Here is a 12,128-nt window from a genome sequence, read left to right as displayed (position 1 = left end):
TAAGCAAGACAACTAGCAAAGAGCTAGCACCAGAAATAATGGCAGTAACAAATCGCAACCCCAGAGGGGGTCGAAGAGGTTACCACAAAGGAAGTCGAGGAAACATGAGAGGTTCATGGTGAAAAGAAACTAGACAAGCAACCAAGACGGAATGAAATGCAATGAATGTGGATGCATGCTTCAGGTGCAGAAGCATGGAACATTTTCATCAGCTCTAACGTCTGTCCAGGAAGGAAAGTTGCATGCAACAGACGGAAGAGATGGGGAAATGTCACCAATGACTGTAAACATTTCCAATCGGAAACAAGGCCACTTAAAGAAGAACCAAGAATAGAAGAAGACATAGGAGAGGGAGAGGATGAAGAAGGAAATAACAATGAATTTACTGTCAATGTCGTCAGGATTGATAAGGACAAGGAATGTGAAAGCCCAATGGCTAATGTTATAATGAATGGGAGATGCATGAAAGGTAATGGCAAATTCAGGGGAGAAGATAACGTTTATCTCCAGGAGTGTGTACAAAAATGTTTGTAATTGGGTGTCTGGAGGATTTCTCACCCCCGGACATCAGTCCAGTTGGATATAACAGAGCCACAATAAAACTCATATGATATTTCATTGCCAAGTGGGAAATTAAGGGAAGAAATACCCAAAGTAAAGTGTATGTGACGGTCACAAGCCCATCATTATTAGGATGGAAAGAACAAAAAAGGTTGCATGTAAAGCTAGACCCCAACATTGTTGGACAAGTATTACACGTGAGCACAGGAAGTCAGGGAGAAGTGTCATGTGGAGACAATGGGCCTAATTATGCCCCTGCTGGTCCAGAATCAATGGTGGTGGTAAATCTGCCGCCACCGTTGTTTCCGGACTGGCTGATTCCGAGTCCTGCAGGCGGGAGGTGTCACTCCCGCCAGGTCTGACCTGGTGGGAGTAACGCTACCCGCCTGCAGGCGGAAATGGAAACACCGGCTCTGTCACAGACAGAAAGAGTGTTTCCATTGTCCCCATCCCCATGGAGTCCTACGGAACTCCATGGGGATAGGGATTTACAGAATTCCGCCTCCGTAATTACCGGGTCACTGGGGTTGTAATGCCCCGGTGATTCTGGCAATCATGGAGGCGAAATGGTATTTTGGGTCTGGCGGCAGCCTACCGGTTTTTATGGCATGGCTACCACCAGACTCGTAATGAGGCCCATATTTCGCAGAGATGTAGGTAGGGAGGAAGAGGTAACGAGACTCAAAGGTTTTCCCCATCAGATTATAATGAGAAAGGACAGCAGCCGGTTGTAACAAAGAAACAGAGTTGCAGAAATTGGGTCAATAAGGGATAATAAAAAGAGCTGGAACTGTCGAATGGGTGTCCCCAGTAGTGGTGGCAAGGAAGGTGAATAATGAGATGTGCCTTTGTGTGGATTTGTGCCAGCTGAACAAATGCATTATAATGGAAAGGCACCCACTGCCCAACATGGGAGAGATGTTCTGCTTGATCGAAAGGGCTAAGGTGTTCTCAAAACTGGATTTCACTTATCACCAGGTGGTTTTGCATGAGGAGTCAAGAGCTTTAACGGTTTTTATTACTCATGATGGAGTATTTCATTTCAAAAGGAAGTTGTTTGGTCTCATGTTGCCGTCATCAGTATTTCAAAAGGTGATTCATCAGCTGTTAGGAAAAGTTGAGACTGTCCAATGCTTCTAGATTGGTATATTGATCACTGGTGAAATGATGGAAGAACATGACAGGACTTTGGAGGAAGTTCTCTACATTTTGGGTTCCAGCGGGATGAGAAAATGTGTTTTCAGGAAGAAGTGTGTGGAATACTAGGGACATGTGGTATCTGGGGCAGGAGTGAAGCCCAAACGAGAGTTGGTGGAAGAGATAAAGAAAGTTGTAGCCCCAAAGAACAAGGGGGAACTCAGATAATTTTTAGGAATGGTGGAATTCTACCAGAAATGTGTGGAGTTTTGCGGACAAAGTGTGTAACATGAGAGGAACATTAAGGAGAGGTGAAGCGTTTGACTGGCATGAAAATTGTCAGAGAGAATTTGAGAGGATAAAAGAGGAAATAGATATGGCAAAGGCTTTGGGACAGTTCAACACAAAGTTGAAATCGCTAATAACCGTTGATGCCAGTGATGTTGTCATAGGAGCAATGTTGTCACAGAGGGGAGTAGGAGGAGAAGAGAGGATAATAGCCCATGTCTCAAGAGTGCTAAAGGGACACGAGAAGAGATATTCTGTGGTGGGGAAGGGGGCAATGGCTTGCCACTGGGGTGTTGAGAGGTTCAGGAATTTTCTGTGGTGTGTGGATTGCAGACTGAGGACTGATCACATGCCACTAAAGGCAATTTTCGAGAGCCAAGGTTTGGACAAAGTTTCTCAATGCATAGCAGGTTGAGTACCATGCATGTAGTGCCACAGTCTTGTGGTAGAGATAATGCCATGGCGAGAAAATGTACTCACAGAAAATTTGTCAAGATTTTCATTGGTCAGAGATAAAGAGGAGGAAGGAGAAATGGAACAGATCTTCATGGTGCAAGTTAATATCATTAGCTGTGAGGAACAGAAGGATGGTTTGTACAAAGACCAGAGGGTCAGGAGCACATGGACGGAGAGTGGCAACCCAAAAGGAATTTGGATGGGGAGGAAAGGAGATATTGGTAAGTCAAGGATGAATTGAGTGTGGAAAGATGGATTTGCAGAGGAAGGAAAGTGTGAGAGGAAGGACAAGCGCTGGAAAGGTTGTTGAGGGAAGAGAATTTCAAAGTCGTTGATTGGGTGCACATGAGAAAAGCAGAGATAAGGAGCAAAGAGGAATGTCTGTGGAGTGAGCCGATGCGAATGGAGCGAGTGATGCAAGGAGCTGTCGGGTTGAGAGGAGGACAGGTGTAAAACAAAAATAGGGTTGCTAAGGTGGCTGTGATGGGAAAGTGAAGGAGGGGAGGTGTGTTGTGATGTCATATGGGGAGTGAGAGTTTGTAAGTGGAATGAGAGGGGTGGAATGTGTGAGAGTGTTCTCATTCCATGTTCATGGTTCTGAGGAAGGCAGTTACCTTAGATGTACCAAGCTAATACAGGAGTGATACCCATCACCGTATAGGTGTCATGATACATATCTTGATAAGCACACCCAGCACAAAAACAATTTTACAAATGCAGTCGATAACATTTATTAATTGACCATTTCAAACTTATTTACCTCGAGCAAATGCACATAGGCGCAGCCTGTAGGTGTGCTTTGCGGGAGGGTGCAGTGAAAAGAGAATACTTGGCCCTGACTCAAAAAGAAATCAAGTTTTTCAAAGCCAAAGAACACAATATTCTCTGTACACCTGGAAGAACACGCAAATTGAGTGTGCATGGTGGCTTTCAAATAATTCACTGAGGCCAGTGGGAAATTGGTGTGAATAGATTCATCCTGCTACACAAAAAAGAAGCAAATTCTGAGGCCCAGGACTTTCATAGAGGAAGTTAAAAAGAGGTTAAAAAATGCATATTTTTCAATGAAAGTTGTGTGAACATGGGAAGGGATAGAACCACTTCCTGGGGAAAAAGTTTCAAAAAAAAGTTTATCTCTGTCCTAGCGTGTTTGCCCAGGTCACAGATTTGACTCACGCCAGAGTTGGACAGAGGAGAATTGAGACCAGGGAGAAAAGGAGCACATGAGTTTGTACTTTTGTGTGCTCCGGGTGCCCTGCCTGTGTTTGTAGCAGTTCCCCCTAATTTGCACTGCATGTCTATGGCTATCCCTCCAGCCACGCCCATTTTGAATAAGCAAATTGAGTTTTAATGGAGGAATAACACCCCACCATTCCAATTTGCGCATTTTGCACCAGCTTACCGATTTGCAGCCACAAACATGGTTTATGAATGACCCCCTTGGACTATTGACTATTGACCGGAATGGGGGGATCCATCACCCACGTTCATCATTATTATTTCAATCAGTATTTTTATTATCCTCATCATCATCATTAATATGACCTTTACCGGCATTCAGTCACTCTATCTGGACACATCTTTTTGTTTTGACGCATCGTGGAACAACTGGGGAATTCTTTTGCATTTGGAAAACTGAGCTTTTTACTGAAGAAGACCATTCAATCGATAGTCCGGAGGGGGCGGGGATGGGGGGGCTTGGTTTTTATGGGCAACTTATTTAGAACCCGGATGCCCCTCTCATGTTACATCTTCACACTCGGAGCAGTTGTAGATTTTTCCCACCATTCTGACACATTGGGCCTCATTACGAGTTTGAAGGTAGCCATGCCATTTTTAGCAGCATGGCTACCTCCAAACTCGGGTCCGGGTCCCACAAAAGGGGACTTACCGGGCCATTCCAACCTTGAAGGGCCCGGTAATTCCCTTTCGCGGGACCTGGACCCGGTACATCCCCATTCCCATTTGAGCCTCCATAAGGCTGAATGGGAAAGGGGAGAGAGCTAATAACGGGATTGTTCATGATGGGCCCATTGTTCGCATCCTGGTCTGCTAGCCGGTCCCGGTCTGCTCGTCTGGTCTGACCTGGCGTCCAGAGCGTGACCCGCTGCAGAACTCATAATGTGGCGGTCCGAAATGAAGTGTGCCGGTCCCTTACCGGCACCGTTCATTCCGTGGCCGCCACACTTGTAATGAAGCCCATTATTTCTTTTAATACTTGAAATATGCTTTGGTGTCTGGTTTCAGTTCTGAGACATCAGCCTCGTCACAACTTGTTGGATAAGGAATGCCAGGGGAGACGCTGTCAGCTGCATGCAGAGGTTGTTTAGAGTGGCAGATGTTGGCACCGAGGCTGGTTTTCCTTTTCTAAACTTGCTTTATTAACATTTCCTCCCTTTTACTTGTGACTTTTTCTATATGTCGGGGAGCTTGCCTGACACTGGTTTCCGTTGTTCGCAATGTCATGGGACCAGGGAGGGAGATGTTCTCCCCAAATAATGTACCCCATATTTCACTTTTAAACAGGGGGTCGCCTGTGTTGCTAAGGTGAGGGTTGAGAAAGGGGGCAGGAGGCCTTGGTTTGATCGGTTCAGCGTACTTAGACAATGGGGATTTAACCATTAGTTTCACGTTTGTCTTTAATGTGGCACTAACTGGATGGCCACAGGGACATCTCGAATGTATTACCAACCTGCTTGGTGCCTTTTATTCTTTTATACTAATATTTATCATTAACCCATTTGATAGGAGCTAATTGTACTAAGCTGAATAATTAACCCTTTGATACGTTAAGTAATATTTCATATCCCGGTGGTAGGGTCCACTGGACAAAATTACTCCACCGGGAGGAAATTACGTTTACCACCATGCGTACTGAAACTGCTATCGCAGGCCGGCCGGCAGATGGGACCAAAGGTTCCCCGCTGATGGGAGATCCCTGATGGTGGGGACCGCTGCAGAGTGGTGCCAATCATATTTGCATGTGAAGGATACTCAATTAAATCCACTCCACCCCTGGTTTGCTACAATTAGTCAAGAAACACAATGTGCTCTTTTACTTTCGCATATTTCGTTTGACTGATCCAGGCTTTGAAGTCAGCCAGGGCACCACAGTCCAGGACAACTAGAGTAGATGGGGGTTGGATCCCAAGTGGAGAATCATTAGTCTAGGGTTGAGACAGCCCCACAAATAATCAAACTCACTCTTTAAAAAATACCACCCTGTCCAGGGGGCAGGTACATCCAGTACCAATAAGGAACGTCGTCTCTGGTCTATCAAACATCTTACAGTCAGGGGCGCGGAGAACGTGGGTGATCTGGGGCCTGGACTCCCCCCGGGAAAGTCCATCTGTGGTGAAAGTCCCTTTACATATAACGGGACATCCAAAAATGTTGTCCGCCGGCCTCCCTCCCTCCCCGGCTCCAGGAAAATCAAACGTCTACTCCCCAGCCCACAGGAGGCTAACGCCAAAGCGTTTATCGGCCACTTTTGAAACAAAAAAACAGAAAGACATTCGTTAGAAGGAGATTATGTCAACTGCCACAATTCTTAGCCAGGTGTAAAATGTGACGGGAATTTAGAGCACTGCAGCAAAATAATACAAAATGATGTTTAACACAATAACCATAATTTGGAACACCAAGCACAGTTTATGTCAACACACATGGCCTTAAATCTGACTCTGGCCGTACCCCTTTCAGGCCCCCCAAGTTAGATGAATGCAGCTTTGAGGAATACGTGCTGTCTACCAATAAAACTGGCCTTATGAATTCCGTAATCGTGCTTGTTTTGCAGGAGTTTACTGATGTCACATAATTTACTAAAAAACCTAAACAGGTGGTTAGTACCTGAGATTAGCTCTGTGTCACGGCCACAGCCTTTCTAAAGACTATGTGGTTACATAGGGTGCCCGGAGACCATGCACATGGCAGTGGTGTGTGGTATAAGTCCCAGCAACATGACATATTTTCATTTCTGGAACGCTCTCCATTCCCGCAGTTCCTCCTTCTCTCTCCTGCTCCATCACTGTACTCCCGCCTCGGCCTCTCTCTCAATTCCTGAACTCCTTCCCTCCTTTTCTTCTTCTTACTTACTCTCCTTCTCTATTCCTGAGATCCTGCTTCTCCCTTTCCATTTAGGGCATCCCCTTCCCTCCATCCCTGTGCACCCTCTTTAACCTCTCAGCTTGAGTTGCACTTGCCTTCTCACCACCCCTGTCCTTCCTTCCACCTCTTTCTACTGCTAGTCCTGACGGATCCCTTTATTATGTGTCTTCCCAATTCCAGAGCACCCTACTTCTCTTTCTGCCTCTCCATTTCTACTGCGCAGGGCATGCCACAGGCTGTCAAGAATAAGGGTTAGGACTGGGGGAACCAGGCTAGCACTACTTAAGATCATTGAACTGCGCTTTACCTGGTTTCCCCGCTACCACAAGCATTCATGAGCATGTAAGATATGTTGTCTCCTCGCTGTGCCCATCTATAGGTGGTAGGAACCCCTCACTCTCCCATGGGACTGGATAGACAAGGTCCGGTGCAGCTTTAGTTCTTCATCTAGTTCTCCTTGCATCATCTTCACTAGCTGCCAATTACTCCGCGGACCCAATCTAAGGCAATCTGCCCTCCCCTAAAGCAGAGGTCTGAAACATGTGGCTGCATAAACGTGTTGGCCTATCACTCCCACGATTCTTCACCACTTACTGTGCAGGCTAGGGCTGATGGGAGTTGTAGGCTAATACATTTGGAGAGCTGCAGTTTGCAAACTCCTGCCCTTAAGGCCTTCCATGACCTCAGTATAGAGTTTCTATTTTGGGGCATCCCCACTGCCCTCCGGTACAATGCTCACTCCTTCAGCTCTTCTAATATTCCCCAATCACTGTGGTCTGCAAGAACATGTTGTTATTTGTCCTATGCCTCTGGAATGGCCTCACCTTTCCTATTTTGTTTTTGGCTGCTTTAAGAAAGTAGTTGGTCTTTTCCTAATTGTATTCTCCCTTGTTGAGCTTGTCCGGAATCAAAGTGCTTTGCAGAGATTGGCCTCTTTATAAACTCTCTGCAGTTTCCCATACCCATTCATGTGGGGGGAGTGGGTCTGTAAACTGAGGCTTTACAGGAGCTTTGAACTACAAATCCCATGATCCCTGACGTTGCTAGCAATGGCAAATGGGAGTTGCACTCCAAAACATTTCGAGCAAAAAGGTTGAAAATCCCTGCACTAATACTTTGTGATGATGCTTTATTCCTTTCCATGTCCTCTTTCTGGAAGCCTGGGCCACACTCAAAATCATATGTCTACATGAACTGAACGAGTTCTACTTATTGCTGCTGATAACCAAGCTAACAATAGGCCAAGCCTTTGAGATGTCATGAAATCCTCATGATGATGTTGAGTATATCCATCACAGATTGCCTATCCGGATTTCCATATCATAGACCGGCCACTCACACATTGACTGGTAGTAGTAAATCCTAGCATATGAGAAGTTAGTGGGTAAATCAGCATTCCGGTGAGTGAACGGTGTACTTAATTGGATGAGATCTGTACATTTTATTGTTTGGAGCATTCTAATAACTAGGCTGATCACCACAATGTAAAATAGATTCGGAGATAAATGAAAGAGGTCGTTCTGTTCCAGATGGATTCCAACAAAAGTTAGCAAACATTTATTTGGGCAACACACTGTAGTGGGTCAAGAAAGTATAATGTTGTGGCTGCTCCACCCTCAATCCTTATAAAGTTATACAGCCAATTAATAATATAGCACATAGCGCAATCAGAAGCTTAACATGAAACTTACAAGATAAACACCATTCCTCTCCATTCAAAGAACCCTTATATAACAAATGCTATCTATTGCAGCCTTCCCGTATAATTACCCTGACCTTTAGCCTGCCTGTCTCGCAAGTACTCAAATATGCATTACAGAATTAAAAGCAAAATGCAAAAATACAAAATAAGGTTTTGTGTTTAGTTCAGGAGACATTGTTATACCCAGAGCTTGAGACCAAACGGGGACTGAGAAGGGCATGGCTGCAGATGGATGAAGCAGAAGTAGGGAAGGAATTCGGTCAGGCTGTGAATTTGGTCCGTATTGAAAGTTTGAGGGATGCTGAGAGGTGAAGGGAATGTTCATGGGTGAAATGTTGGTGTGACAAGTGGCATTGTTCCATGCAGGGACTGAATGGATAGAGTATGGTTGGTGCGCCATATGACTGGCCACTCTTGCCCTGTAGACCGTCACATGATCCGTCACTAAATCCACAAGACCTCACACGGCCACAACTATAGTATGACTGTTTCAGGTAATTCAATTGGAAAGAGAGTAACTTTGCAACCAATCCGTTTTCCTCTTTTCTCGGAGAAGGATGTGAGAAAACAGCCCTCCCTCTCCACGTATCCAAATGAACGAGATAGGTGTGCTTGATGGCGACAAGGGCAAATCGACTGCAACGAAATTCCACGTCTCATGCGGATGGGGCAAACTCATATCCCATGACCCCCTGTCAATCTGTAACATATATGTGTGTCAGATGTTGCTCAGCTAATAATAATAGAACCTTTTTATGAAGGACTTCATGCAGGATTTCTCTTGCGTCTAAGCATTGCAATGATAGGTGTAATAAATACCTAATTTACTGATAAACATTGTATCAGCCTATGAAATATGAATGGATGACTCAACTATGCACGGTTTGACCATGTTAATGTAGGTTTCACACAGATACCAGAGGCAAAGGAATGCCTCACTCAGGCATTGGACTGTATATATATATATATATAAAAATCCTTATGCAATACAGTAAAATAGAATAAATTCAAACAATTAATTCCAAGCACGTCTAAACAGAGAGTTACAGATATGAGTTGAAATTTAGAAGCCCCACTAATTATTCACTCCCTTTAAACACCACATTTTTTAAAGATCATAATGGTACAGTCCCGTGGTCAGACTTACGTCTGTGCAGTAAGAAAGTGCATGGTTCTCGGGGACAGTGAGAAAGTGCAAGCATCTCGCTGACATTAAGAAAGTGCTGGTGTACGAAAGTGTTGGTGTTTCAGGGACATCAAGAACGATAAATGACAAATGCAACCACCAAAAGATCTTGACTCCTCTGACCCGCCACTCTTCCCAGATATGAAATGAGGTGTCCGCATGAAACAACAACTTACAAAAGTGCCAGTGCCTCACGAAACGTGGGTGTAAGGAGAGAAATAGGGGGGATCAGATCCTTTTCCTAACCAGAAGGATAGACCTATTTGAAGATCAGGACATGGACCATGGCCTCTGTAGCTTTCAAATCACAATGCTTGCAACGCCTGCCCCCCTCTCTGTTGCTCCCTCAACTAGAAGGGTTACGCTACTTACCAGTTGCCCAGGCAACACTATTTCTCAGTACCAAGTTTAATGAAGGTGTGTAAACTCTTTACGGTGTCTCTCAAGCAAGCGTTCAAATAATGTCCCAAAGAATACATAGATGAAAGACAGATTTATGACAAATGTGAAAATAAACTGGGTGGCACTACGAAGAAGCGCTTTTTCTCTATGCTTGCTAGGCGCTAGTCTTGAACGAACAGTGAATTATGTCCCTCGTCACCATTGTCTATATCAGACTTACCAGTACTTACCCCTAAACATAACTGTATGACCTGCTTTATGTAATAACCATAGTAAACACGTTGATGCCCACCTAGTATTGATTAGCGTCAGGGCAACCTAGAAATACAGTGAAAACTAAATTCTGTAATTGGCCCCACGAGAATGGGCGCATTTCTTCTTAACAACTCCTTTGAAATCTAATGGGGTTGTTGCACATTAAGGGCCTGATTTACAGAAGCGTTTTATAATGGAGCAATGCCATTGGAAAACATTGTGTGAATCAGGCCCTAATATTAGAAAATAACATTGAATAAGGAACAGACTATGGATTGAAAAATGACCCACTGTATTTCAAAACACATATCCTTAAAACATCCCTTCAGGCCATTTTCTTTTTTTTTTAACACGAACCACTCTTCAATAGTAAGACATGGCAGAAGCACTGGGTAATTGAGAGGATATTGATTTGACACTTATTTGTTAGATACGTTCATTTAACTGGCGTTAAGTGACGGGATGGGTATCTCTTCTGTATAATGTGCTATGGTTTACCGGCCTTTTCCATTTTAAACAGCTGTAGTACCGTTTCACGTCTACTTGGGCGATGTTACAGTCCCTTGTTATTGGTCTAGGCGATTAATTTCCCGTCTAGCGGACGGACGGTCTCTTAAAATGTTGTGGCTGTTCACTCCCCCAGAGAGACATTTCCCGCAGCTGCGTGTTGTCACCATGGCACCGCAGAGCATTGTGCCCGACGTCACCATGGGAACGCAGTCCCTTTTCTATTGCCTTCATTGTTTGTAAGCTCTTCTTCTCTCTCTCTCTTTCTCTCTCCCTGCCCTGTAGGTTAACCTGGACCTGAGCGCCCTCCTTGACAGTGAAGATAAAAAGTCCAAGAACAAACGGGGAGTCCTGCCAAAGCATGCGACAAACATAATGCGCTCCTGGCTTTTCCAGCATCTGATGGTGAGAGAAGTCGAATAGTGTGCACTGGGGCTTTAACCCTTTAGGTACCTTTCATTCGAATGATGGATATTTAACCCTTTGGAGCACCGTACTTTGGCAATGGGGATTTAACCATTAGCTTCACGTTTGTCTTTAATGTGGCACTAACTTGATGGGCACAGGGACCTCTCGAATGTATTACCAACCTGCTTGGTGCCTTTTATTCTTTTATACTAATATTTATTTGGGAGGAGCAAACTGTACTAAACTGAGGAATTAACCCTTTGATACATTAAGTAATATTTCATAACCCAGTGGTAAGGTGCACTGGACAAAATCACTCCGACGGGAGGAAATTACGTTTACCGTCATGCGTACTGAAACTGCTATCGCATGCCGGCTGCCAGATGGGACGGGAGGTTTCTGCTGATGGGAGATCCCTGATGGTGGAGACCACTGCAGAGTGGTGCAAACCACATTTTGCATGTGGAGGACACTCAATGAAATCCACTGCACCCCTGGTGTATCTTGGGAGTGCGATGAACTTGTATGAATGAGTGTGCATGGGTGAATGTGTGTGAATGTATGCGCGGGTGGAAGAGTGAATGCTTGGAAAGGTGAGGGCGGTGGATTCCTTGGGGTGATGATTGGCTGGTAGATTGGCCGGGACTCCCTTGGTTGAATGTGGGTCCCATGTAGCCACTGGATACATCCAGTTATAAGCATCATCTTGTGTCCTCTTCATTGTAAGTTACAACATCCCCTACACTGCCAGTACAGTTACTGTAACAGTATCAATGAGCCTCCATGTGACAGCATTTCCCCTCCATGTAGGATGTGTGAACGGATGTACAGGGCCTTCCTGCCCCATGAAAGGTCATGTGTTCCTCTTTGTTCCCCTCAAATGGCTGCACATGGATGGAGCCCTCTGTATTCTCATTTATGCACGGCGCTAGGAAAAATACCATGCTGGTCTTTTGCTCAAATAGCCACATGGACCCGAGTGGCTTGTGTTATCCAACTCCATCGGCCCATTGCGGTAATCTGGGGTAGTAGAATTAATATAGTCCAAGCAGGAACCAGGCTAGACTCGTCCTTGTGCAAAGGGTGAGTCTACATTATAGTTAAAGGGCTTTTCAGGTG

At 44.9% G+C, this 12,128-nt stretch overlaps 1 protein-coding gene across 3 annotated transcripts in view; it reads left to right on the top strand.

Moving 5' to 3' along the window:
* Positions 1-12,128, top strand: part of PKNOX2 (PBX/knotted 1 homeobox 2) — a 1,892,972-nt gene that overhangs the window by 1,733,360 nt on the left and 147,484 nt on the right. For 2 of the 3 annotated variants that reach the window (XM_069614551.1, XM_069614553.1), the window contains exon 14: positions 10,887-11,006. The exons of the other annotated variant lie outside the window; for it this stretch is intronic. In XM_069614551.1, the coding sequence (XP_069470652.1) occupies positions 10,887-11,006 (120 nt within the window). The remainder of the gene's footprint in view (positions 1-10,886; positions 11,007-12,128) is intronic. 3 annotated transcript variants of the gene reach the window in all.

The sequence above is a fragment of the Ambystoma mexicanum genome, chromosome 9 (assembly GCF_040938575.1).
Source record: "Ambystoma mexicanum isolate Mex_15411 chromosome 9, UKY_AmexF1_1, whole genome shotgun sequence".
NCBI lineage: Eukaryota > Metazoa > Chordata > Amphibia > Caudata > Ambystomatidae > Ambystoma > Ambystoma mexicanum.
This window is presented reverse-complemented; position numbering and strand designations above follow the sequence as displayed.